This window comes from Triticum aestivum, chromosome 2A, assembly GCF_018294505.1.
Source record: "Triticum aestivum cultivar Chinese Spring chromosome 2A, IWGSC CS RefSeq v2.1, whole genome shotgun sequence".
NCBI lineage: Eukaryota > Viridiplantae > Streptophyta > Magnoliopsida > Poales > Poaceae > Triticum > Triticum aestivum.
The window spans coordinates 3,087,885-3,114,186 of record NC_057797.1 but is presented as its reverse complement, the minus strand read 5'-3'; the positions used below and the strand labels follow the sequence as shown (position 1 = coordinate 3,114,186).

Sequence of the window (26,302 nt, the reverse complement as noted above, 5' to 3'; positions counted from 1 at the left end):
CGCTTTCTCGAAATCCACCTTAAAAATTACTCCATCTAATTTTTTGGAATGGATTTCATGCAGTGTTTCATGCAGGACGACCACCCCTTCAAGGATATTTCTGTCCGGCATGAAAGCAGTTTGAGACTGTTGCACCACAGAATGCAATCTGTGTGAGTCTGTTTGTCCCGACCTTGGTGAAAATTTTGAAACTAACATTGAGGAGACAGATCGGCCTGAATTGCTCAATTCTCACCGCATCCGTCTTCTTGGGAAGCAGTGTGATAGTCCTAAAATTCAAGTGAAATAATTGAAGCTGGCCAGAGAACAGATCATGGAACATAGGTAGTAAATCCCCCTTAATAATGTGCCATCACTTTTTATAGAACTCTGCCGGGAATCCATCAGGTCCGGGAGCCTTATTGTTTTTCATCTGTGCAATAGCATCAAACACCTCCTTCTCCGAGAACGGGGCAACCAGAATATCATTATCGGCAGCCGATAGCTGAGGCACATCCTCAGTCCTGGACTCATCGAGGGACACATAATTATCCTCCGGAGGTCCAAACAACTGCTTATAGTAGTCGGTAACATATGTTTTTAGGTTATCCTGGCCTAAAATAGTACCCTCGTCTTGCTCAAGCTGAAAGATACACTTCTTTCTGTGCTTGCCATTGGCTATCAAATGGAAGAACTGAGTATTCGCGTCCCCTTGGACCACTTTGCGGACTTTAGCACGCAAAGCCCACTTCAATTCTTCTTTGCGGAACAGTTCTTTCAACCTCTTCTCCGCCTCATTTTTAGCCTGAAGCTCAGTTGACGTTAAGATAGTGGATTCGCCCTGTATGTCCAGGGCCTGTATAAGAGCAAGGAGTCTATCCTTTTCCATCTTATACACACCACTAAGGTGCTTAGCCCAGCCCCGTAAGAATCTCCTCAAATGCCTAATCTTATTCTGCCAACGCTCTAACGCAGTCTTGCCTCCAACACCTCTATCCCATTCCCTGGCAATCAAGTCCAAAAACCCCTCACGTTCAAACCATGACATCTCGAAGGAGAAGGTGTTCTTGTTACCCACATGGTTCGGCTCACCTGAGTCCACGAACAATGGGGTATGATCAGATATTCCCCTTGAAAGAGCTTGCACCGTCACCAGAGGGAACTTTTGTTCCCACTCCACGCTCGCAAGAACTCGATCAAGTTTTTCATAGGTTGGGTGTGGCAGAGCATTAGCCCAGGTGAACTTTCTACCAGAAATCTCTATCTCTCTTAGATCCAAGCTTTCAATAATGGTATTGAACATAAACGACCATCTGCCGTCAAAGTTATCATTGTTCTTCTCCTCTCTCCTCCTGATGATATTGAAATCACCTCCAACTAAAATTGGAAGGTGTTCTGACCCACAGATACGAACAAGGTCCGCCAGAAACTCCGCTTTAAGCTCGGGCTGTGCGGCACCATACACCGCCACCAAAGCCCAGTTAAAACCATCTATCCTAGACCTGACTCGAAACTTCACCGCGAAGTCGCCCATCACTACACTTCGGACTTCAAGCGAATCGCATCTCACACCTAGTAAGATACCACCCGATCTTCCTCGCGGAGGAAGGCAATGCCAATCAAAATCAATACCACCCACCAGAGAAGAGAGAAACTGAGGCGCAAAGTTATCTCTACCCGTCTCCGATAGAGCAACAAAATCTAACCTCTGCTCTAAAGCTGCCTCAGCAAGGAATCTTCTTTTAGCCAAGTCCTTCAGACCTCTGCTATTCCAGAAAATTTCTCTCATAATTCATCATGAAATTTTTTAGTGGTACGAATCCTAGCACTCCTACGAACTGCGGAATCGGGATAGATCTTCCGTTTCCACTTACGCTTAGGTTTACTAAGCTCCGTCGCCCGGTCCTCATGACCGGGTTCACATATATTACTATCATCATTCTCTAGGGGTATATCATCTTCCTCAGAGTCATGATTGGGGGATGCTAGATCCGCACACAGATTATCGAGCACTCTAATCCCTAACGCATCAATCTCAGCATCATTCATTGGTTTAACTGCTGCAAGATTACGAATAGTCTCTAAGGCACGTTCCGCCTCCAAATCTAATAAATCATTCACCGAATTGGTAATCTCATTATCTGTAGCACCTAGTGAAACTCCTAATTGGTTTGCATTATTTATAATCTCCTCATTAGAAAAATGCAATAAGGTGGGCCGGCCTATATGCATGCATGCTGCAGGAAAGCTTCAGGCGAGACGGATGCTACATCGAAACATAGCATTTGCGAACAAAACACTAAAGACATGGAGATTAGTTGGGCTACAGGAGGCTAATCTTGCTTGCTTGGAAGCTTGGAAGCAAGCAGTGCCTCCTAGACACAATGCTAGAAAACTCTAGCCCATACTAGTGTTGTTCATGACCTTTTCTTTTTCTTTTTCAGAAGAATCTTGCTTGCTTGGAAGCTGGGAAAGATCAAGGCCGGACAGTCTCGTGATAGTGACATGGATGAACCAATAGTACTATATTGTATTTGAGCAACTGTCTACATGCATGTTCCCGAAATTCTAAGTTAGTTGCGGTCGTAGTGGATCTTGAGAGCTACTCTACTCCAGTCTCAGTGTATACCTGGAGGGTGCAGCTCGCAAGCAGATGGACCCATGCATCTATGCGTGGCCACTTCGAGCCTGATCTACATGCCTAAGCTATATACAACGACCGACCAAGGGTCATGTGGGTGCGCCGTCGCTCTCGCTCCCGTTGTCACGTCCAACATACGCCGTGTACATGTATAACACACACAAAGAAGGCTAATTTAGAAGCCGTATACATGTTCCGGGTCATTGATATCCATGAACTGAAGATGATACGTGCGTGTTGCATCGGGAATTGGATGCGGTAATTTCTATGAGATTTGGTGGTATGAAACTCTCGTATTCTGATTAGCAGAAAATTGAAACTCAAGCACATCAAATATAATACATATTATATAGTTGTATTTTTTTATTTAATATAAGTAACATGCATGATGCATTTTAAGGTGGGTCTTTTCCTAAGCATAGTAACAAGCAGATTTGGGTGTTCATCGAGACCTTTCCCACACTTCCTTTTATTGGGCAGTTATCAGTTTCTCAGACCACTGTAGATGGCGTCTTCTGGTCCCGATTAACGACTTCTCGGCCCCTGCATCAACAATGTTTCCCTGGCTCCATTGGTGACACGGTGGTCCAGAGGCGACATCGAACTTCTCATGATACGGTGTCGATTAGTATAGGTGGAAGATGACCTTGATTTTCCCTAAGGATCTGTGTATAATTTTATAGAAAAATCAAATATAATGTTGTATGGGTGGGTTGGCTCTAATACATGGCATTTGGCCTTTTCGCAAACAAAAAGATAACATATGACTTTAAAAATCATCTACCTCATAAGATGGCATACATATGTTTGAAATAACCCTCGTTAGTTTTTTTGCGAGGACCCTCTATAGCTTTTGGAGAGCCCTCCCACCAAAGCTATGCATTTTTAGCGCTAAAACCCTGCTAATTCCCATTATACTGTTAAATTTATAGCCATTCAGCACCGCTAATCCAATATAGCCAGAGGTGAGGCGCGGATGAGTTCTACAGAGCCATCCTTCTACCCCATTCTTCCTTTTTTGTTTTCGATGTATATGATGCGCTGATGCAAAGCTTGATTATTTACGTAGGATAAATGTGGTCGGTCTTTTGATGTCTTAAAATGCCTATGTCAAGTACATATGATGCTCGCTTGTATGTTTGTTTTCTCGAAATTTTCATGCTTTAAGGGAAACATTAAATGGGGTTTAGCTTCGCTATTGCTTTTCATACCTTTTTGCCGAGCCACCGGTAAATAGTATCGTCCGCGCGTTATCTTTGCGCTATAGCGCCCCTATAGCGTCTGGAGGGGCCTCACACTCAACAGATCGTGTACAACTTAACCCATAGCTCACTAAGTGACTATTTAAAATATTGATTAGTATCCTCCTCTCTATCGAGGAGAACGTCGACTCTTCCTAAAAGGATAATTTGCATTGGATAGGAGGATAATACCCTCCTAACCCTTCAACCAAATCGATGTTGGTTCTCTTGTGAGGTATACACATGTTACTAACGTGCCATGCGTATATGCATGTTTCTTTCGTTTGCTGTTACGGACGTATAATTAAGAATAAGTATTATGTAGCCATGGACGCATGTGCATGTATATTGCGGAGGGGGTCGGCAGGCTTGATCAGGACCGTTCACCAAATTAAGCGCAACGATTAGGGAATATTACAGTGAAGTGGACGCGAAGCAACGAACCCACCTCCACTCCCCACTCCACTCCACCACCACATGCAAACCCTACATTGCCTTCCATCTCCACCCGCGTGGCGTATGGTACCGTACTAGCAAGCACAAGCACAAGCTATCTAGGAGTAGCTTACAACAACAACGTCCTAACCTCTTCCCTAGCTAGCTCAGCTGCTAACCACATCCCCACTTCCATCCATCTTGCTGCCGTTTTGTCTCATCTTATTTGGTTGCATCCATCCATCAAGTACATATATACACATATTCTCCGATGTGCATGCATGCATTCCTGAGCTGATCGATCCATCCTGTCACTGGTTGCGTTTGCTCGGACATAGAGCAGAGGCAGTGATTCACTGTCGATGGACGGCGGCGGCGTGGTGATGGTGGGGCGGGCGGAGATCGACACGAGGGCGCCCTTCAAGTCGGTGAAGGAGGCCGTCGCGCTCTTCGGCGAGAGGGTGCTCGCCGGGGAGCTCCTATTCCACGCCCCCCGCGACGCCAACACCGCCGATCAGCTGGTACGTATGCCTACCTTGTTGATCATCCGTGCAACCAACGAACCATCTTAATTAGTTTGCTAGTGCTACTTAATTAGCCCATGTTCATTCGTGTATGGATCATCAGGGACTTGACCAGTTTATGCGTTATTCGTTGCACCAGCAAGATTGAATCTAGCTTTGCTAGCGAGGCAAGAAAACTAGACAGTGATATGGTTTTGGGGCACGCTATTGGAGAGCGAAATTTAAAATTTTAAAATGCTTTCATAGCACAAGCTACCCATTTTGTCCTTTTTAGTTCTCTATATATACTCCTTCCGTTTCTAAACATATGTCTTTTTAAAGATTCCAATACAAACCACATACTGTTGTATATAGACATATTTTAGAATGTAAGTTCACTCATTTGCTCCGTATGTAGTCCACATTGAAATCGCTAAAAAGACTTGTATGTAGGAATATAGGGAGTATAAAATATAGCTACTCCTTCGATTCCATATTACTTGTCATGGTTTTCTCTACTCTTATAAAAAAACAGAGTTGATAATGATGGTGTGTCTGCCATCCTGCAATATAGGCCGTCCGATTTATATCTGACGGATAGGAAGGAAACTATAACAATTTTGTAAAAAGATACCGACACCCCTCTCCACATTTGTAAATAATGTCTTTTCTCGTTCATCCTTTTCCCCCACAAGATAAACTATTCATACAAATGCATCTTAATGTTCCGTGCAACGCATGGGCATTTTGCTAATAGTTCAAAGATTTTCATCTCGTATGGTTCCTCCTATGTAAATGTTATAGGAAAAAGCTCTAAGGTGTGCACGGATGCATTTGCTCCCATTTCAAGAAAATAATCCACTTATCCAAAAGATTTAAAAAAATCTCTCACATGCAAAGGACCCCAAGTTCTTTCCAGATGTCAAGTTTCATGAAAATCGTAATTCATCTGCGGGCAAAATAACAAAAGACCCAAGCATTTCCTTTCTCCACAAAAACTTGCTCGGGCAACGCTCAGAAAACAACTCATTTATCTTTAACCCATTTCTTGAACTTTCTCAAAAAGAAAAAAAACTTATCAACTCAGTTTTGGAATTTTATACTCCCTCCGTCCCATAATATAAGACGTTTTTGCAAGCGAACATATCTTACTAAAACATCTTATATTATGGGATGGAGGGAGTAACATATAACAGGATCAAGTGCTCCCCAGGTCATAAAATCCACTGTCGTCTTGTCTTACTATACTTCTTCCCTTGAATGCTTTGAGCACGGTTGGAAAAGGTGGTTAACATTACTGTAAGATAAAGTGTTAGATGAAGTGTTCTAGCTAGCTAGGTATTCCTTTCTTCCAACCCACGAAAAATATGTGTCAAAAAAGCAGCCTCCTCCTTTGCCAGCGAGGTGCATGCATGATGCAATGTTCTTCTTGCAAAACATGCATATGCATGCTGTCTCTCTCCTACCTACCTACTAACACAGACACTACAAAAGATACTAGAACCCTGTACTTTCACAACATTCTTAATCTCTGTTTCATTACATTAGTAGTTAACTAAAGTAGGGTAAAGCTAGCTAGATTGATGGGATCAGATTGGAAAGTGTGTGCATCAAGACTTTGAGATATGTTCCTTCCACCTGAATTAAGGCAGCTGCAAAAGGTGTACTCCGAACCTTCGTTTGATGATGGCGTTGATTGGTACTGTGATGATCAAGGTGGCAGAGAAAGCATGCTTCCTGGCACCGTCCTATTGTATAAATATTTGTTCATATACGTGACAATGAGTGGCATATCTAATTATGAAAATAAGAAGCCATTATATTCTCACAATCGTACCACTTTTCACCTAAATAAAATGCTGACATTTCAAACATGGATGTAGACGTTTAGTCTTTTTCTTTTTTGGAGGTAACATGTATGTGCATATTTGAAATAATTTGGTCTCATACTTGAAAATCACATGTGCATATTTGGTAGTAGTAGTGATTTGTGACCTTTTATATAGGTCTTGCTCTATAAGCAGACAACATTACTGCCATCCCCAATGCAGATATCCGGAGAGGTGCTTATAACTAGCTGGGGAAAATAATTTCTCTTGCCAAAAAATTCCGGCAAAAAAGAAAACTTATAATGTGTCAATTTTTTACTTTATGAAATTGTTTATTTAATGTCTAAAATTCAGTGGATAATTGCTAATTATTCGGGTGCTTCACGATGTTCTATATTTCCTCTCTTCTATCACCATTTAAAAAATAAATAAAGCACCTAGTACTAGTAGTAAGTAAAAGCACTTTGATCAGACATGTCCTTGTGGTTTAACACTTCCTCCAAAATAGAGGTTTAACAACTTGATTAATAGAATTTGCAAAATTCTATTGTTCAATCATTTATATATCAACAATTCAATTGTTTCTTATTTTCTTATAGCTTGCTATCATTTGTAGTTGTACTCTTTTGAGAAAGCATAATGATACACATGTTCACTATTATATTCAACTTCCTACGTTTCAAAATAAGTTTCGTGGTTTTAGTTCAACTATCCCCGTAAAACAGTGCAATTAAATTCGTCTTTTTGGTCTTACCTTGATTTTATCCTTGTTTTGCTTCCCCCATCAATCACGCAGCATCGAGTGACGGCATCGCCAAGACCCGTTGTTCACCACCAAGCCGTCACCATCGCCCCGGCCGTCGCCATGGTAGCGGCGCCACCGCCGCCGCGTCGCATGCCGGCAGCGCCGGCGACGAGGGAGCTGGACGACGCGAAGCACGAGCTGGAGAAGGAGCGGGAGGAGAAGCACAAGATGGCGGGTTGCATCCAGTCGCTCCAGCAGGAGCTGAGCAGCGCCATGAGGGAGCTGCAGAAGCTCAAGGCGCGCGACGAGGACGCCCGCGCCAAGGTCATCGAGGTGGAGGACCTCAAGTTCATGGAGACCGACGAGCCGCAGCAGCAGCGCCACCACCAGCACCAGCACGAGAGCCCGCCTGCCAGCGGCCACGAAGCCATGGCAGCGAGCCGCGCCGCAGCCGCCGCGGAGTTCCAGAAGAAGAGGTACGTCACCTTCGCCGACCCGCCAGCCGCCGCGTACGACCGCGCGCCCTCGCCGCCGCGGGACGTGGTGCTGGAGCTGCATCGACATCATCAGCCGCATTACGCGCCGGCGGCGGGGCGGCCGCAGTACCGTGAGGCACGGTTCCAGAGGCAGGTGTCGGCCGGGCCAGGGCACGAGGCGGTGAAGAAGGCGATGGCGGCCGCGGCAGAGGAGGAGGAGGGAAGGAAGAAGAAGAAGAAGCCGCTGATCCCGCTGGTGGGCGGGCTCTTCATGAGGAAGAAGAAGAGCTCCGCTGCGGCCGCCGGTAGCCACCACGCCGTCGACGGCTCGTCAACGGTCACGCCGCGCCCGTCGTTCTAATCGCTGACGTCCATCATGATGCGTGCGTGCGGGAGTTGCTTAATAGCCCTTGGATCTTGGAGTCGTGACACTGCAATACGTTCGGTGATAGTGATGAATCAATAAACCTTTATAGCATGCAATGTATATTTTTGTTTCTCGGTACATGAAAAACAACAGATTTTCCTATGGACAATATGTATAAATTGCACTTCTTGTAATTAGTGTACTCCATACTACTTTTATGTTCATTAAATTTGGTCGGTACATTTACTCAAAAAATACATCATCGGTATTTCCATTCAAAAAGAAAAAAACTTAGGTATACTTTCATAATTCCTTGCACACAAGTTTTATTTAGCAAAATTAGATTTCAGTGAAGTCCTTTTTTGGAAAACAAATCACCGAATCTCAGTCTACCAAGGTTCATTGGTGCAAAATCAAATACACGATGATACTTTCTTTTTGCGGGGTAAATACATGATGAGACTTGGAGGCGAGTGGTGATGAGGTCAAGTGGCGGTTCGAACAGGCGATCAATTTACTAAAATGTGCGCATGGAGAACAACGCAAGTTGATAATCATCCATGACAACTTAGAGGTTCTCGATGAGGGCTCTCATCTTTTGCTCAAGCCGAATGATACATGTTAAATCACATGGATGGGTAACTTGCTTGGTGGAAAAACAATGCTATTCTTCAGTGTTGTTCTATAAAATATATATGTGATGTTTGCTCTGAAAAAATAGTCAATTAAAAAAATGCTGAATTTTGTGATAGACTCAATTTTTTTTAAAACTCGATTTTCGAAAATAATCAAGAATTTCGCTAATGTCCATTTATTTAAGACATGCCAATAAATATACTGATTCAAGTATTCAATAAACTTAAAGAATTAAGAAATGTGCAAAAATCTTTAAAAAGTGGTTTTTAGGAAAATATTCATTAATTAAAAGAGGGTTCACAATTTTAAGAAAATATTCCAGATGTTTTTCAAAACATTGACCATTTAATTTTAAAAAAATTGTAAACAAATAAATAAAATAACTAAATAATGGTAAAAAAACATTCAATGGAAAGATAGGATAAAACCCATGAGAAACATGGAGAACCAGCTGGTAAAATCTGAACCGCGGGACCAACGGATAAAATACGATGAAATTGGCCGGTAGTCTCCACAATTTGTACTGATTGGGCCCTATGTAGTTGGCTGGCCGATTAGCCAAGGTCCCACTCTCATATTCTTTTTACTCTGCTTATTATGTGCATTCCTTATTCTTTGTTATTATATGGATTTTCAAAGTTTATTTTTGTGTTTATGTTACATATATATATATATTTCAATTTTATTTATTGTATTTTCTATTTTCCTTTTTTATTTGAAAAATATATTTCCTAAACTTATTTATGATATTACTTATTTTTTAGTTTAATTGTGGCAAATACATACATATTTTCGGTAAGATGCATGAGCTTTCGTTTAGAATTAACACATTTTTAAACCAGAATAATTAACATCTCTATTAAAATACAAGAACACTGCCTTTTATAGAGTTGATCATTTCACAACAAATATTTTTCGTATGGAACAAAATAGTTGTGACATATGATGGAGATTTTTTTAAGTTAGCATGATCTTTGTATTTAACATAAATGAATAAATATCTTAAATTGAATTAAACATTAAAATTATAACCTTTTTCATGGGCCGATTATAAATATTTGTCGATCTTTAAAAATTTCTTACACTCAGATTGTAATTTGTCTCTTAAATTGAAAAAATGCATGAAAACTTCTCATATTTTTTTAATACAATGCAAATATAGACATGTTTCATACAATAAAAAATTAGCATCATAATTTTCCTCGGCCCATTTCTCGAGCTGTAAAAATGGTTTTATACTCAGCTTGTAATGGTCTCAATCGAACTAGCTTTGATACAAGTAGGACGAAGAAAATTCGATAATCAAAGGTGGTTTTTTTCAACGAAATAGACCATAAGTACATGATATTTAACAAAGAACATGACCATCTACCATAGTATTAATGGCCAATTTTGTTATGTGTTCTATTAACTTTCCATGTTTGCTTGCAGATAAAAGGAAGAAAAATCATGTAAAGCATATAGGGTAATAAATTATCATATATCCTTTTAATATATAGCATAATCATTATACATATTCATTGTGTTAAATAGTGGGCTATGCCATTTAGCGGTGGCTCGGCCAGAAGTTATAAAGCTATGGCAAAGCTAAGCCCCATTTAGCGTTTTTCTTGAATCATGATTTAAAAAAAATACAACCAGGCGTCATATATGTATCGCATCCACTTGACATATACACACATTTTCGAACATCAAAACCTGAGCACTAATCTGGTGCCATAATTTAATAATATTAAGCAAGAAGAAATAATAAGGCATTGTATAGCGGCTTAGTAGGCTAAATGACTTCAAATTTAGCACTATAGCTGAAATAGCAAAGCTATTAGCGTCATTTGCAATTTAGCGACGAAAGTGCATGGCTTTAGCGGGAGAGCTCTCCAAAAGCTGTAGCCAAGCTATAGCAGGCTATTTAAAAATTTGTACATAATTATACCATGTCAAGTCATCGAGCTAAAATTGGGCAAGCGTGTTGATTCTGGATCATCTTGTTTGGTGATCAAGTTACGTAAGATGCTCATACTTAGCTCATTTCTTTTCAAGTCGATCTCGAGTCACTGTAGCAAGGTAGTGTTGGTTCCCCTTACCTAGAATGGAAGGGAACTATAGATCAATGCTCCGAATGGAGTTTAATTCATGCCTATATTATCTATCTATGTCCATGGTGACAACATCCTGTTGGTTGAGATTACATCGCAAAGAATAGAGGCCTCGCGGCTCTATCCACTTCCTTGTGTGGTTGTCATGGCTGAGTCGGAGATACCAGAGACAATGTGCTGTCTCAATTACGTTGCTCATGTGGATCGACGGCTATAGATCCATGATTCATTGGCCATGGCCAACTCTTGGGCCTGGTGATGTCTCCCATTTCATTCTTTTGTGTTCCTAGTTTTCTTCTTTTGCAGTACAAGAACGAAGCAGTGGTCCTTGATCGGTCTAAAAGGCTACCATAAAGTTATAACACGGTTATCTTTAGCCCACTAGAACTTTGCAACAACCTCACGTCCAAAACGGTTGATACTTGTTACTATTGACCTGCAGCAGTTGGCTCGCTGTCCATTTTACTAACACGGTAACATACTAAAATGACAGATGACAAAGAAAAACACAGTAACATGACAGACACACATGAGCAAATTTAAGCAATCTAATCTAGATTACATGGACACGTGGACATATATACATACACATGCCCACAACCCCCCACACACAGTGGGATATAGCACGACGTTGACGACGACGACGATGGGAATTATTCAGAAGTGGGCCGCCGCAGACGACGGCCGTGACCTGACGTCCACCCTGGCGGACCGGTGGAAGAACTCGACGCAGTCGGAGATGGCCTCGTCGTAGTGCGCGTTGTTCACCGGCTGCAGGTTGGAGCTGCTGCACGACGGCCTCTTGGGCGCCACCGCGTCCTCGCCACCGCCCCTGGCGTTGGCCGAGAAGGTGACCTTGGGCGGCCGCGGCGGGAAGGCGAACAGGCCCACCAGCATCTTCCTGAACCCGTCCATGACCCTGGCAGGCCACCTTGGTGCCGGTCTACCGCCATGGACGTAGTGCGCCTTGCTGCCGTGGTTGTGGTGGTGAGACGACGCCACCCCCGCCGCTTTCTTCCGGTAGCTCGAGCTCCTCGCTTGCGGCCTCGACATTATAGCTTCTTGATGCGTGTGTATGTGTGTGTGTGTGTGTGTGTGCAAAGCTAAGTAAGGTTGCTAGTACTCGCTAGGTAGGTGGGAACTGCATGCATACATGTGTTAGCTGATGAATGTAGTCCTATCTATAAGCGCCTGTCTAATGGTGATTAGTTAGTTAATTAATCAGAGGGACCAACTGAGCGTCGATGTGATGGGCCAAAGAATTAGTGCTGAATTGTGATGACAAGATGTGCGGAGCAATGGATGCGCCTTTTGGGAATTTTAAGGCTTGAAGGTACAAGGATCCATGTGCAGCGATCATCACTAAAGAGGGCCCTAGCTTGATGCCTTCCTAGTTTACTGATACTTTGCCTTTCACCATTAGGAAATGAGATGTTTGTTTTGATGCTTGTAATTGAATTGTGTCAGCTTCCTCATGTCAAATTCAAATGTCGAAATATATCGACATGGGGTGAACGATACTAGTAGTTGTAGCGATGGGCTCAAACAATGGTAAGGACGTTATCAAAAAAAATGTTAGGTTGGACATGGTGTTTCTTTCGCATAACCAGCAGTAGCACTGGCTCTTCAATAGTAGGAGAAAAAAATCTACCAGATAATAAGATAAACTGCGATAATTATCAAAAGGTAGAGGGGAGGGGGTGGATGATCGAGAAAAGACTCCTTCAATGGATCATTGGTGAATGTTGTGTAAGCTACTAGTAGTTTATCAGTCTTCTCACTAGTGTGGTGAACTCGTATTAGTGCTACTTGCATGTTATCACTGGTATGAACAACTTTGCATGACTTGATGATGCAGACAACCAAGAGAAAGTATAGAAAATAAACTGTGGCCTATGTTGCAGCAAGAAGAAACAATAACCTCCTAATGTGATGGAGGATCGATCCATAGATTACGTCGGTATTCATAGTGAGAAAACCCTCCGTGGCCACCCACTCCATATGCACACATAGTGTTACTCATATGCCTACATATCATAGGATAGAATATTTTTGCACTTAGCTAGGCTTGTAAGTTCATAACCATGTTCACTAAGAAGTATCTCAAGAAAAGTAAATAAGTAGAGTACATGAATTTTTTTAATCATCAGGCCAAATAATAATAAAATTAACGGAGCTTTTCTTTTCCCACTCGCAAGGCGACCAGGGAAAGCCTTACTCCCCTCAATCTCCATCGGCGAGGCCGTGGATTCGCCTCCCCTCCTCCTGCCGCTTCGGTGTCCAGTGGCAGGGAGGGGATTTCCAGTGCTTCAGATCCGAGTAGTAGTTAGGTAGGATTTAGTCCTCGCGGGGGCGATGTTTGGACAGATGGTGGCGCTTCTTCTTCGAGTCAGTCTTCCGGGCTCCGATCCTCCTCAAGTTCATTCGTTGGGACGGATTAGATGGAGCATCGGCGTAGATTCCTGCCAGCTTCTCGGGGTGGCGAGGTTAGGGTTTCTCGTCGTGCATACGCAACGGCGATACTTGGTGTCAGGTTCTTAAGATCGATTTAAGGATCCAACGGAGATGACTGTTGCTCCGGGGCGCTCGTCCTTAGGGGCAGTGCACAAAGACTTCCCGGCTATCATCGATAAGGGCAGACCGGCTCCGGTATGAGAGCGGCGACAGTGGCGCATCGGCGACTCGTTTTGGCGGCAGCAATGGTCGTTCGGTGGACCATGGACCTGAATGTAATTTGTATTATGTTTGAGGTGTTTTGTACTTCCAGTGAATGTCTATAATAGATCTGATCCTTTTCACAAAAAAAATCAGGCCAAATAATAACAATAATAGCTAGTTATCCCCTTCGGTAAATAAGTCGTGCGGTCACTGCTAAGTACGTATTAACTATGAATATCAATGATATATCACCATTGCCCTTGTTGGGAACTTTAGAAACATCTGACATGCACATGAACTAAACAAATTGACATGTAGATAAAAATCATAGTTAGTGCAGGTGAAGCTAAACTAGTTAAAGGTACTTGTTCAGAAGAGAATTTAGTTAAAGTTGCGCTTCTTGCGGTTGGATGTAACTAGCCAGTTGGCTTTAGCTCTGGATAATGTTCAGTAACCTTAGCTTAGTACATTTTGTTAGGTTATGCAGAAAAATATTGCTGAAAAATTAATATTAATCATCTTTAGAGTAAACTCAGGAGGTGATAAACTGTTATATTCTTGGATTGATGGACGTGTCGCTTTCGGCCGTGTCTTTAGTGAAAAGAAATACAGGCAATCCATGGGATTAATTAGTAGCCACATATAATTATGTTGGTATTACAGGCTCTCCATTGCAATCGTTGAGCACATATCTGAGGGTTAGTTATATTTAGCTTAGGCGCTTAGCTCTTGATGGCTTAACAGGTAGCGAAGACACCGGAGCTTAATTAGCGCCCTTCTTGAGAAAGCATACTCATGGCGACCATCATACGTCTGTGTAAAATAAGTAGCTTTAGCTAAGAGAAAAAATAGGGGCTGCTCACCAAATTGAGGACACCGAAACATCTGTACAGCGATCATTGGAGACTCTCTCTCTCTCTCTGTCTCCACACACACACACACATATGAATAAATAAATATGAATACCAGTTCACGGCTATATATCCTTTACAAAAAGGTGCACTTGTGACTTGACTAGCCATTAGATGAATAAAAAATTAAATGCAAAAGCCGTAGAATTTTATTCATAAAACACTAAAATGATATAAATGAAATCTCGGGTGTTCAGATACATAGTATGTTTAAGATTTGTAGGGTTAATAGTAAGTTCAAGCTGAAATAAACCCGTGTTGTCTTCAGCAAAAGAGAAAGTTTAATTTCTTCTTGAAATGCTCTGTTCATGGGCCCATTCGGCCCGTTATCCGGCTTAGCCCAACATTTATCAGTGTTGTCCACCAATATCAAACATAAATCAAAAGGCCTGTTGTAGGGCATTTTTCTATTTTTCTAAAATCACCAATTAAGGAGTACTCTTTGCAAAGGTTACTCCCACCTCCCAAGGTTTATTCAATATGTTTAGTCTCTTAAATCATGCGTCCAAATCCGGAATCGTTTTCACCGTTTGATTCCTTGCGTCGAGATTTTTAAAATTAAATCCCACCTCCCAAGATTTCTAAGAACTTTTTTTTCATGAAAAATTGGACAAAAAAAGAACTGAAACCAGTTTTTCACTTTTTTTCTTATTTTCAGAAGAGGCACATCTGTGCCTCTCGTAAAAGTAAATATACGCCTTCAGAGAAGCAAATCTGTGTCTCTCGTGGAAGAACATAAAATGCATTTTTTTCTTTTTCGAGAGGCACAAATATGTGCATTCACAAAAAGTAAATCTGTGCCTCTCATGGTAGAAAAAAACAAACACAGTTTTTTCCTTTTCTGAGAGACACAACTGTACCTCTCGCGGAAGCAAATCTGTGCCTCCACGAGAAGTAAATCCATACCTCTCGAAAAAGAAAGAAAATGCATTTTTCATGCATTTTTTTATTTTTTGTCCAAAAACCTAAGAAAAACCAGGCAAAAACTGAAAAGCAAAAAGCAAAAAGAAAAACAAAAATCATCTAAAACCTGAAAATGCACATAGAAAAGTAAAAAGCAAAATCCCGAAGGAGCACCCAGCACACGCCCAGTTGCGCGCTCTCAACCCACTAAAAGTGACCCTTGCCGGAGCCACACAACCAGTACTCCCTCTAGCTGCTCCCCTATTTGGCGTCCGATGGCCCCGCAACAGTGTTATTCGCAAACCGGCACGCACAGGGCCGTTGCTAATTAGTTACTTAATTTTTTTAGTCAAATTTGTTACTTAATTAAGCCCAGACCAAAATCTGATGTATACACTCGAGCCCACTAAGCTATCCCATGTCCTGGCCATTTAGGCTATCGTGGTCTCATGAAAATTAAAAAGTTACGGACGATAGGGTCTGCGCATACAGATTACAAGGACCATTACCCAAAAACCTTGCCGCCGCCATCAATAGAATCGATCTACCAACTGATCAATTGGTTGCTTGCCGCTGTCGTTGTGCTAGCCGGAACCGGATCCTCTAACATTCAGAAGGAAAGTTAGAGAAGCTACAGTACCCTAACTTCCCTTTTTTCTATCCACATGATTAAGGTTAAAATGACTTAAATTAATTTACAAATTGATGATCTACTGCGTATATTTATAGTAATTACATACAAACAAATTGATGGTGAAATAAAATTATTTTAAATTATTTATATCTACAGTAAATATCAACAGTAAACAACCTCCTAACTATCTACTAACCGTCCCTAACTTTCCTTCTTCATTTTACACTAGGCTAGCATTGTAGCACGGTGACTTTTCTTCGCTATGTTAGAGGATCCGGTTCCGTGCTAGCCATGGTGCTCGACCTATGTCTCGGTTCCAAGACTTAGTGGATCTCTTTATTTATTCCTTATTCTTCAAGGTACACAAGTAATTAGTGCCTTTATTGCTTACATTCTACTGGTATGATTTTCACCGTATAACAGCCTATTTCGTAATTAGTATATTTCTGTAAAGGTGCAATGGATTAATTTCTTGACATTATTTTTTATAATTATGTTTGATGTGGTTTTCTGGACCTACTAGGACGATATTTATCTACATATTATAATCTACTAGAATGATTCTATTACTTCGCTTGCATCGAGTATTTACTACTAATTAGATATGTCATTTTTTAGTTCAGTTAGATGTTATTGGCTGACGTTGCCCTACATTAATCTAGGAGAAATATAACATATTATAACTGCCAGCATACATTGTTATGTTTTGATATCAATGTCGCATTAAGACATCATATCACGGAGAAAATATGGATGAAACACGCAAAGTTGTCTCTTGTGGTGTGACCGGCCCCACACTGTTTTAATTTACTAGCATAACATGAAATAGTGACGTTGTTACAGATGTTATATGAACAACACCGCATGAGTCGCGCTATAGACGAACCCATTATAGACTTTTTTTTCTCTTTAACGATGATTATCGTCTTTGACCCCCTCATATCCAAATCCTGGCTCTGCCCCTGGGAGCACACCACCATAGCGCTGGGCCGACCCATTTCACATTTTGTTTTCCTGGTTAAACCGCAAAAAATGTGCTCACAGCTGAATCAAACTTGGAACCTCGTCGTCAAGTTTAACTCACACTAACCAACCAGTCACTCCACATGTTATGGTAATGTACTTCCTTTTTGTTCTTCTATAACTCTGTTTGTTCATGGAAGCTCCCGGTTATGGGAAGCTTCCAGACAGTTTTTTATTGTTTTTTTCAGGACTGATTTTTGGGTTTTGCTTTCTTAAGATTCTTTTTTCTTTAATATTTTTTTCCTTTTCTTTCCTTTTTTACCTTTTTACTTTTTTCTTTTTTAAAATGCAAAAACTTTTGTTTGATGTTTTGTTTTCAAATTCAATGAACTTTTTTCAATTTTGACATTTTGTTTTCAAAATCAGTGTACCCTTTTCATAGTTGATGAACATTTTTCAATTTTGGTGAATATTTTTTCAAATCTATTGAACTCCTTTTCAAAATCGATGAACTTTTTTAAATTCAATGATTTGTTTTCAATTTTGATGAAGTTTTTATTCAAATTTGTGAACTTTTTTTCAAATAATTTAAAAACTAAGTGATAGGTAGACAGATTGTGCAATAAATAGTGCGGCCACATTGTTCTTATCTTCTTGGTGCTATTATCAGTCACTGAAGTCGACTAGGTTTACTGGTTTGCCAAACTAGTCCATGAAGGTAATGCCACGAGTTTGAATCATGGAGAGATTCAGTTGTGTTTTGCGCCTTTTTCACGCTTATTAGTCTCTGCATTACACATTCATTGGCTGGCCCAACTGTGCACTGTAGTGAGCGCCATTCGGCTTCTGCGGCGCTAGGCGCCTCATAGGAGGTCCCCTGTTGTAGTCATTAAGCATATGTGTAGGCAGATATATAGAGCTTTTCCCCATGATTATAATATACATAGCTTTTATTAATAGGAACGAAGTCAACACACTTTCTTTTCTTCTTCTTTGCCCTCAAATAACATATGAAGGCTCCACTAGCACTACTGTTACCAGAGGAGTCCATTGTCCAATTTCATATTTAAATCTTTGACTAGTTTTTTAAAGAGAGTAATGATAACAAGATTACAATGTATAAGAGAAAGTGTCTAGAAAAACTTGGTTGCTGAGTAAATTTGTTTAAAAAAAAGCTAGTATAGCATACTCAACTTCATACTATTTTTTTCTGGGTGAACTTCATAGTATTTAATTTGGTACACTCAATGGCGCTTGCGTAGATTTGTCCATAGGAACTAACTTGGATGTGATTGAGATGATTACATGCCAAGATTTGTTGTGCATACATGATTGCTTTACGCGTGTCTCATGGCCTTATCACTAGATATTGCTTTATGTCTATCACAGTGACTTTGTCAACCCTTTGAGTTTATGTTGACGACTCCGCTGGCCTATGAATGATCTATCAGAGTTTTGACTTGGATTTCAGCTATCGAGTTGGTTACCATCTGTAGCAGCACTGCTACAACAAATATTATTCAGCTTTCTCGAGAGGAGTGTACATGAAAATTTTAATACTGATCGCCGCGCTCGAAAAAGACAATCTCTGAGAAAATTATTTGGCTTTCTGGAGAGGAGTGCACTAGTGACTAATAAATGCAAATAATTGCAAGTCCCTATGTTTAATTCTTTTTTGCAGGAAATGGACCACTTGAGGGAAGGAAATAAAGCCATATACGGAAATATGAAATGTGGATATCGAACCAAATCAACTGGAGGCATAATAGAGGAAACTGAGGAGAAGCCAGCGTCTAATTTAGACGAGTGTGAGCGCTCGTACCAGCCTTCATAAAGGGCCCAAGGCCGCATTCGCAACGGAGATAGCCATGGAGAGTCGTCAAGGCTATCAGAATCAGCACCACTACCATCTATTATATGTCTGCAACAAGTTAATAAAGTTTTCTCTATTCACCATATATGAGATTCACGATGTACAAGCTATATATATTGAGACAAGTACTACATACGACCATTGCCTGCCGCTGTACATGTTGCATGAAGCTTTGAGGCTCCAGGAGCAAGGCTGCTACGGATCGAGTAAACAAGAATGTGAAAGCCACAAGCGCAAACCACACTAGTAATTAAGTCATACTAGTCGATCTGTTTGCTTTGCTATATGTGCCTTGACCCAATTCCTCTAAAATTTGATACAAGAAGAAAAAAAGAAAGAGCATCGATCCAGAAACCAAATAATCACTTTGATGTTGTGCATCTCCTATCAAGAAGAACTCCAGAGGGTGGCGAGGTGAGCTCGAGGTCACAAATGGCGGTCAACCGGTAGGTGTAGTGCCATGACCAGAACCTTTCCCGGACCTTGAAGGTCCCTCTGATGGTGTAGAGGATCTTGTTGCTCCTCATCTGGTTGAGCAGGTCCGCAGCCACCTCCGGCGGCAGCACCACCTGGCTGGACAGCATGTGGACGTTGAGGACGGTGAAGTGGCCCCGCGGCTGCGCGAACGGAGGCAGCGCCTGCACCGACACCAGCCTGCCCCGGAAGAAGAGCTCGACGGTGCCGGACTGGATGACGACGCCCATCTTTTGGTTGGGGTTGGAGATGTTGGCCACCAGCGTCATGTCGCCGTTGAAGTAGGACGACGGCGAGCCGACGTAGACGGTGTTGAGGACGGCGTTGGCGATGTCGAAGGACGGCGTCCTCGGCTTCACCGAGAGATAGACGATGAGGATGACGAGGCCGGCGAGGATGAGGAGGACGCTGAAGGCGAAACCAGCGATGGCGGCGCACCACATCGCCGGGGTGGTCCGGCGCCTCGGCTGCAGAATGATCTTGGACGGCGGCGGCGGATCCGGCGTCGCCGGCTCCTGCTGCTGCTGCTTCATGCTGATGATCTTGGTGACGATGGTCCTTGGAGACTGGAGGTGGTACGGGGTAGGACTAGGAGTACCCATTGATCCCGAGCAGCAGCAGCAACAACCAATCACCAACGAAACCACAGAGATGAGAGGAGAGGAGAAGAAGCCAAGCAAGTATGGTGTCCAAACGGGAAAGCAAAAGGGAGGCCAAGGGAACGAAGTAACGGAGGTAAAAGGAGGCTAATAAGCTAATGCAAAAGCAAAATAAAGATGGAAGGGATAAAGAGGCAGCTTTTGCAAAGCAGTGAGTGGATGCTGGCCCGGGCTGCCATTGCCTCAACTCCGTTCCCATTCCCATTTCCACCGTTGAAACTTCGGGGGTAAAGGCGACGTGGTGTGGGTGCCGGCAACTGATTGGGGCCTGCTTTAGAAAAGCATATTTCGAGCTGTGCGAGATAAAGCTCACGCTCGGTTATTGGCCTCCTTTTTCATGTCTTCTGGAATGTGCTCTTGCTCCCACTAAGTTAAGCAAAACAATGTAGAAAAAAACCCACTCCATTCTTGTGGCAAGAGGCAACACACTTGAGCAAAACAATGTAGCAAAAACTGACTCACCATCGATACTGATTTCTGCAATCTTGTGCACAGAGCTCAAGCTTAATTTCCGTGGGAACTGGTGAATGTGAGAAACTGAAAATTGTTACTAGTCCGGCCGGGAGTGGGAAGAGAAGCCGCGCAGGTTGCTTAACCCTGAAAAAGCGCAAAGCACGCGGAGAACGACCGTTAATTCATGGCTAAGGAACCATAGACATTCTTGCTGGCCCGCATGTGGCTTTATGCTACTTTCCATATTCTTGAACGCGTATTGCCGATGAGCATCTGCCACGTGAATTAGTGTCAGATGTTTTTGACAAAAGGTGAATTTTATTACTTCATTCGATCCATATTAATTGTCACTGATATGAACTAGAGGAAGTAGCGTAAAATAGAGCATTAAGAAGATATGTAATTGCCGACAAGTATAAGAGTCATATAAAACCAAATCTATGCATATGGAGGAAAAATGAAAACCCGAAGCGATCAGATCTGCAATCGGCAAACTACAACAATGACCATAACCGCAACAACCATCTCATGAAACCATGCGTATGAATTCACAATGGTCGAAACCGATCGACGGGTTGCCCCACCAAAGCATTGACTTAAACCCTGAGACACTTTTGTTTGAGAGTTTGACATACAAAAGTAGGTGTAGGAACATGTCCTTGAGCAAGCCCACTGCCCTATGGCCCCACCATGACCAGGTGTATAAATACTTCCTATAATGGTGGTAACTAGCATCCACATGCATACTCAGGATTTCACCGATGTGCCATATTGCTCAACAACCGTTCCCTTCGAATACTAGCAAAGCCCGACTCTACGAACACATACCATTTACTTCATATCATGCATGCATTGTGCGTGGCATGCTTAAACAAATTGAATATCACAACACACACACACACACACTCCAAAGGGGGGAATTAAGGCTACATAACACATCTCTTATACATGAGCAAAAGTCAATTACAAACGAACGCCTCGAAGGCCAATCATACATGAGAGCGGATAAAAGCATGTACTATGATCGGTTCATGATGGCAGCCACCAAAACATGTGAACCCGCCGCCAAAAATTGCCACCACCGCCAACCGGTAATACACTACCGTCGCTCAGAACTCACTTTATTGGTTCCATAGTTGATTAGTCAAAATTAATATCATGACCCACTGATCATGAAAAGCAAGGAACTCCTAGGCATGTCACACAAAGCTAAGCATGGATGTTGCATAGGAAAGTATAACCTGATCACCCACAAGAACAGAAGACAAGATAGCATAACCTTTCAACATTAGTAAAACATGAGATGAAGGCCAGCAAGTGGATGCTTGCCTGGCTGTACAACCTCTTGATACCAATGAAAATTAACCTTGGGAGTTCCTCGTTGTCGAACTCTACCGATAAGAAAGCATACGGCCAGGAAAGACATCAGGGAGCAGAAATCAGTAACATACTAACACAAATGATGGAAATGCATGGAATGCATAATGGAGTATGCTATATGAAAATACTAGAAGTGGTCCCACGCCTTGTCGTGTCTTTTTTCTCATACAATTGCTCAATTGAGCATTTGTTTGCTTCTGGGTTGTAGTTTTTTATGGGCCAGATTACTTGTTGGCTTGGTCGTTCTATTTTTGGTGAGATTTTAGTAGGAGTGGTCTTCTTATTCAGAAGTGCCGTTGTCCGACTTGTAGCCGCGAGCAAAATCTAGGAAAATATTGATCAACTTGAAAACTTATTTGGCGACAAAGATAATTCTAATTGCAGCTTGTTCGCAGGGTAATATAGCGAGCCACACTCCAGTATCAGCACCTTCTTCGGCTGAAATCCCTGCCCCATTGGGCATGTCAATCTTAACCAGCCAGGCGGAAAAAATCAATATTGGAAGTCTTTTGGCTTTTAGACATGTTCAAAAGTCACCTTGCCATGAATCTTCTATATCAGTTAGCAACAAGCTTTAGACATAGTGATTTGAGGCCACTATCATGACCATTACATCAATTAACTTCCCTTAGTTGCTCTCTTGGGCTGGGATTGGCAACGAAAAATGTGTTTCAACTGAAAAAAATACTTTGGTACCATTCATGTAAAAACAAATCGCTTTGTACAATTCTGATGCAATTTGGAAGGCCATGATGCATCGTATGGTAAAAATAGGATTCGGTGAAACATATATTGCAACTCACATTCAGTATCTGGCGGAGAAGAATATATAAAGTTTATGTTCCAATATCTAATTTATTAGCTAACACGCACATCTGATAGTGACTGCTAGGATCCCAACTACTAATTCACTTCTCCTGAGCATGAATTCAAGTTACAAGCCTCGATGCATCAGAGAAGTTCTAAGTAGGAAGAAGATGGGAGATGAGGAAGAGAGAGAGGATGCCAGGGAAAAGCCGTGTCGTTGTGGTGATCCTACTGCATTGCTTCCTCGTCGCTTGGTTCCCAGGTACTTCCTCCATCCCAAAATATAAGATCTTTTTTAACACTACGACAGTGTAAAAAATGATTTTATATTTTAGGATGGAGGGAGTACTTTTTTTTGAACTTTGCTTCCCAGCACTTGTAGCCGGCAGCCCGTTAGTGCACAGCTGGGTTCGGCCTACGTACCAAGGGCAAGTCCTGGAGGTCCCTAGCATAACTTTAGTTAATTGGTGGTCGGCGTGGCAATTAGACAGGGGCCAAATTAACAAGGCGATCAAGAATCAAATCCTCCGCGTCAAAAAGAAAAAAAAGAATCAAATCCTCCAAATAGAGAGCAGTTGCTATCTGGTTTGGCCTTGCATCGCACTCACATGCATGCATGGATGGTTTATTTCGTGAGCTGTGCACAAGACAAACCGCGCACACATATCTCCTAGAATCTAGATATCTCATCGCTGATTTTCTGAATCAAATCTGCTAGAAAGCCACCAACCAGCCGAAACATATGCAATCTCCTTATACATCATTAATTGGGCTCTTGCTTTTTTTGGTTGCTGTCATATCCTTACAAATTACTTGTGATCTCTACTTTTTGCCAGAAAGATTATTTGTAATCCTGTAACACATCAAAAAGCTTCTTAATTTGCTCTCTCTATAACTCCCTCCGTTCGCAAATATAAAAAGTTTTGGATATTTTAATATGGACTACGTACCGACTAAAATAATGAACAAATACACTAAAATGCGTCTACATACATCTAAATCAGAAAAATGTTAGAACAAGTTATAATAGTGAACGAAGGGACTATATTAGTGAAGTTAAGTAGATGCAATGTTAAAGAACATGCAAAAGCTCTGTAGGGAAACCTTCTCTCGACACTCTGCCGCCGCTCATCGCCCCGCCGACCTCTTCCTCCTTCCCGGCTACACTAGTGGAGTGAGTGGGGAGGTCATGATCTACTGGTGGGGCCTTTTATAGATCTTTGTCCATTGCTAGTCCCTTCCGGTGGTGGTAAGGCGACGTTCAGTAATGGTTCCTCTGACTTCCTCTCCAGCCTCGGCAGTGCGTGTATTGTCGAAAATAGATTGGTTGGACATGTAGGTCTTCAATATTCGTTGCTTCAGCCCTTCCGGTAGTTGAACGGTGGTGCTCAATAAGGTCTCCTCTGGCTTCAACGGTGGGTACGTCGTTAGATCTAGCGATGAGACCGGGTGGACAGTTTATTGCCTTTTCCTCTGTAGAAGCAAGGGGAGCTGGTTATGTCTTCGAGAGGCCGGTGGCGCTCCAGCAATAATGTCCCCGATTTGGTTATTCCTTCGACTTAAGCGAAAGTGTAGGTGTGATTGATCCAATGTCATCTTCTTCTCCGGGCCATGGATCCTTCGAGCTCAACATCCCCGATACTTTCGGGTAGAGATCGGTGAATCCTAGCTGCCTATGTGGATGCTACTTGCTTGTTCCGGCGATTACGCAGGGGTAGCAATATCAGCTGGCCATCGACATGTTCATGATGGAGAGGGAGGACGGATGACGTCCCGATGAATGGGCTGTAATTTTTTTTGGGGTGGATGTTCTTGTAATGCAGGTGGTTCGATTAATACAAAACATCGGTTCCTTTGAAAAAAAACAATATAATGTTCAGTTACTTTGACCACCTTTGTTTAATTCTTCAGATTTTGCATAAGAAGATCCAATCATATGTTGTCACAATTTTCTGAAGCGCCAAGATAATAAGCAAAATCGCGTTCTCCTTCCCGAGAATAAGGGATGTGCATGGTTGCATGCAACATGTGGATCAACAAGTTGCAGGGTGAGACAAGACCATCTCCATTTTAAATGAGACGTAAGATGCAAATGGTGCTCATCTTTGTGTGTATATATATAACACCGGCCCTCATCTAAACGTACATTCAGTTAGACAAGCAAGCACACACCAGTTGGGCTAATCTTTCTTAGCTACCTTACAGCGAAGAGCTAACCAAGCTCGAGCTCGCCGTGGAATGGAGGCCGAGATGTACGTCCACCACGCCGAGCCCCTCAGGGCGAACACTGCCACGTGCATCCCGAGGCTGCACGGTGGCGGCGTCCGGCGTCGGCCGCCCCGTGGCGCCGCTCCGGCATCCACGGCGTCGGCGTCCGTGATGGACCGCGTCAGGGACGTCCTGCTGCGGCTGGCGATGCTGTCGGCGGCGTCCACGTCTCCTAAGGCCGGCGCTCGCCTCCCGCAGCACACGATGGCTGCGGCGCCGACGAGGGCGGCGTCCGTGCGCATGAGCCCCTCCTACTCCGAGTCGTACCCGAGCGACGCCGTGGACGACTGCATCGAGTTCCTGAAGCGGTCGGCGGCCGGCAATGGCGCCGTCGTCTCTGCCCCGGCTGGAGCCGCCGCCGCAGAGTCAGTGAGCTCGGCCCCGCCGCCGTCGCCGTTGCACGCGTGATCTGCATGCATGTGACGTGCCACTAGCTGGAATCTTAATTATTCTGCAAGATCCACTCATGAGTTGGTGTGTGTTTGACTGTTCGTACATGTGGATGTTTGTTGGGTGGTGGTTGCATGCATGTGTAGTGTGGTAGATGTTGGCGTACGTGTTGGATGTATATAACCAAAGTTTTGTGCAAGTTTAATTACCCCAACTTGTCAAGTGGAGTTACAATATTGCATGTATCTGTGGAATATGCTTTCTCTGCATGAGCCATGAGCTAGCGTTCGTTTTATCCGTTGGAGTCACGCACGATGCAGACCAGTATAGTATCAATCAATTGATGGTGCACAGGCACCAACAATTTTGGGATGAGTTTTCCAGCTGATATGCTTCCATAAAAGATAGATATAACCACAAGATGCGTCTTCAAGTCTCTGCTTGATCAGACGATGATGGTTGTGACCTCGCTGGCGAGATTCATGGTGGTTATGGTCAGGGTTCACAAGGCTACGTCACAGGACGGTACTGGACAACTGGTGTTGGGATCATGTTGACACTGGTCGCGAGTAGGGTTTCGGTGATGGCTAGGGAGCCGACGACCACGGCTTAGGGCGTGGTTTCTTTTGTCTCATGGCGAGACTGCGCGCTCTGTAGGGGCTTTGGCCTTGTAAGACTGCTCGCGGCCTTTTCGTCCTCCGTAACTTACGACGTTTTCATGCTTATGATGGTCGGGATGGCTTTTGGTGTTGTAATCTAACTTATGTTTCGGTACGCTGCATGTTGTGGGCTTTATTAAGTTAAAGCCGGACGCATCTGGCATCTTTGTTCTAAAAAAAAGTAAGGTTTCGGTCAGCAATGTTCGATAATAGAGCGGATGCACGGGAGATTGGAAAGGAGGCATGAGGCTATTTACAAAGTCATGCCGGAGGATTTTTTTGTTTTTTGGAGGGGGCTTTGAAGGCAATTATGATGGAGAAA

General features: G+C 42.8%; 3 protein-coding genes across 3 annotated transcripts; 2 read left to right on the top strand and 1 right to left on the bottom strand.

The window, feature by feature from the left end:
* Positions 1–4,393: 4,393 nt before the first annotated feature.
* LOC123186915 (WEB family protein At2g17940) lies at positions 4,394–8,428 on the top strand. The gene is made up of 2 exons (XM_044598649.1): positions 4,394–4,817; positions 7,425–8,428. Exons 1-2 carry the CDS (start codon positions 4,659–4,661, stop codon positions 8,208–8,210), a joined length of 945 nt encoding a protein of 314 aa, XP_044454584.1. The 5' UTR covers positions 4,394–4,658; the 3' UTR covers positions 8,211–8,428.
* A 10,520-nt stretch (positions 8,429–18,948) lies between these two features.
* Positions 18,949–20,199, bottom strand: LOC123184152 (NDR1/HIN1-like protein 26). The gene has a single exon (XM_044596323.1). It carries the CDS (start codon positions 19,964–19,966, stop codon positions 19,253–19,255), a length of 714 nt encoding a protein of 237 aa, XP_044452258.1. The 5' UTR covers positions 19,967–20,199; the 3' UTR covers positions 18,949–19,252.
* A 4,626-nt stretch (positions 20,200–24,825) lies between these two features.
* On the top strand, positions 24,826–25,501 carry LOC123184151 (uncharacterized). The gene has a single exon (XM_044596322.1). The coding sequence runs from the start codon at positions 24,902–24,904 to the stop codon at positions 25,337–25,339; it is 438 nt and encodes a 145-aa protein (XP_044452257.1). The 5' UTR covers positions 24,826–24,901; the 3' UTR covers positions 25,340–25,501.
* Positions 25,502–26,302: the final 801 nt, after the last annotated feature.

Coding starts and splice junctions, on each gene's coding strand:
- LOC123186915 (XM_044598649.1), top strand. CDS start 4,659: ATGGACGGCGGCGGCGTGGTGATGGTGGGGCGGGCGGAGATCGACACG. Junction 4,818..7,424: donor CCAACACCGCCGATCAGCTG/GTACGTATGCCT, acceptor TCAATCACGCAG/CATCGAGTGACGGCATCGCC.
- LOC123184152 (XM_044596323.1), bottom strand. CDS start 19,966: ATGGGTACTCCTAGTCCTACCCCGTACCACCTCCAGTCTCCAAGGACC.
- LOC123184151 (XM_044596322.1), top strand. CDS start 24,902: ATGGAGGCCGAGATGTACGTCCACCACGCCGAGCCCCTCAGGGCGAAC.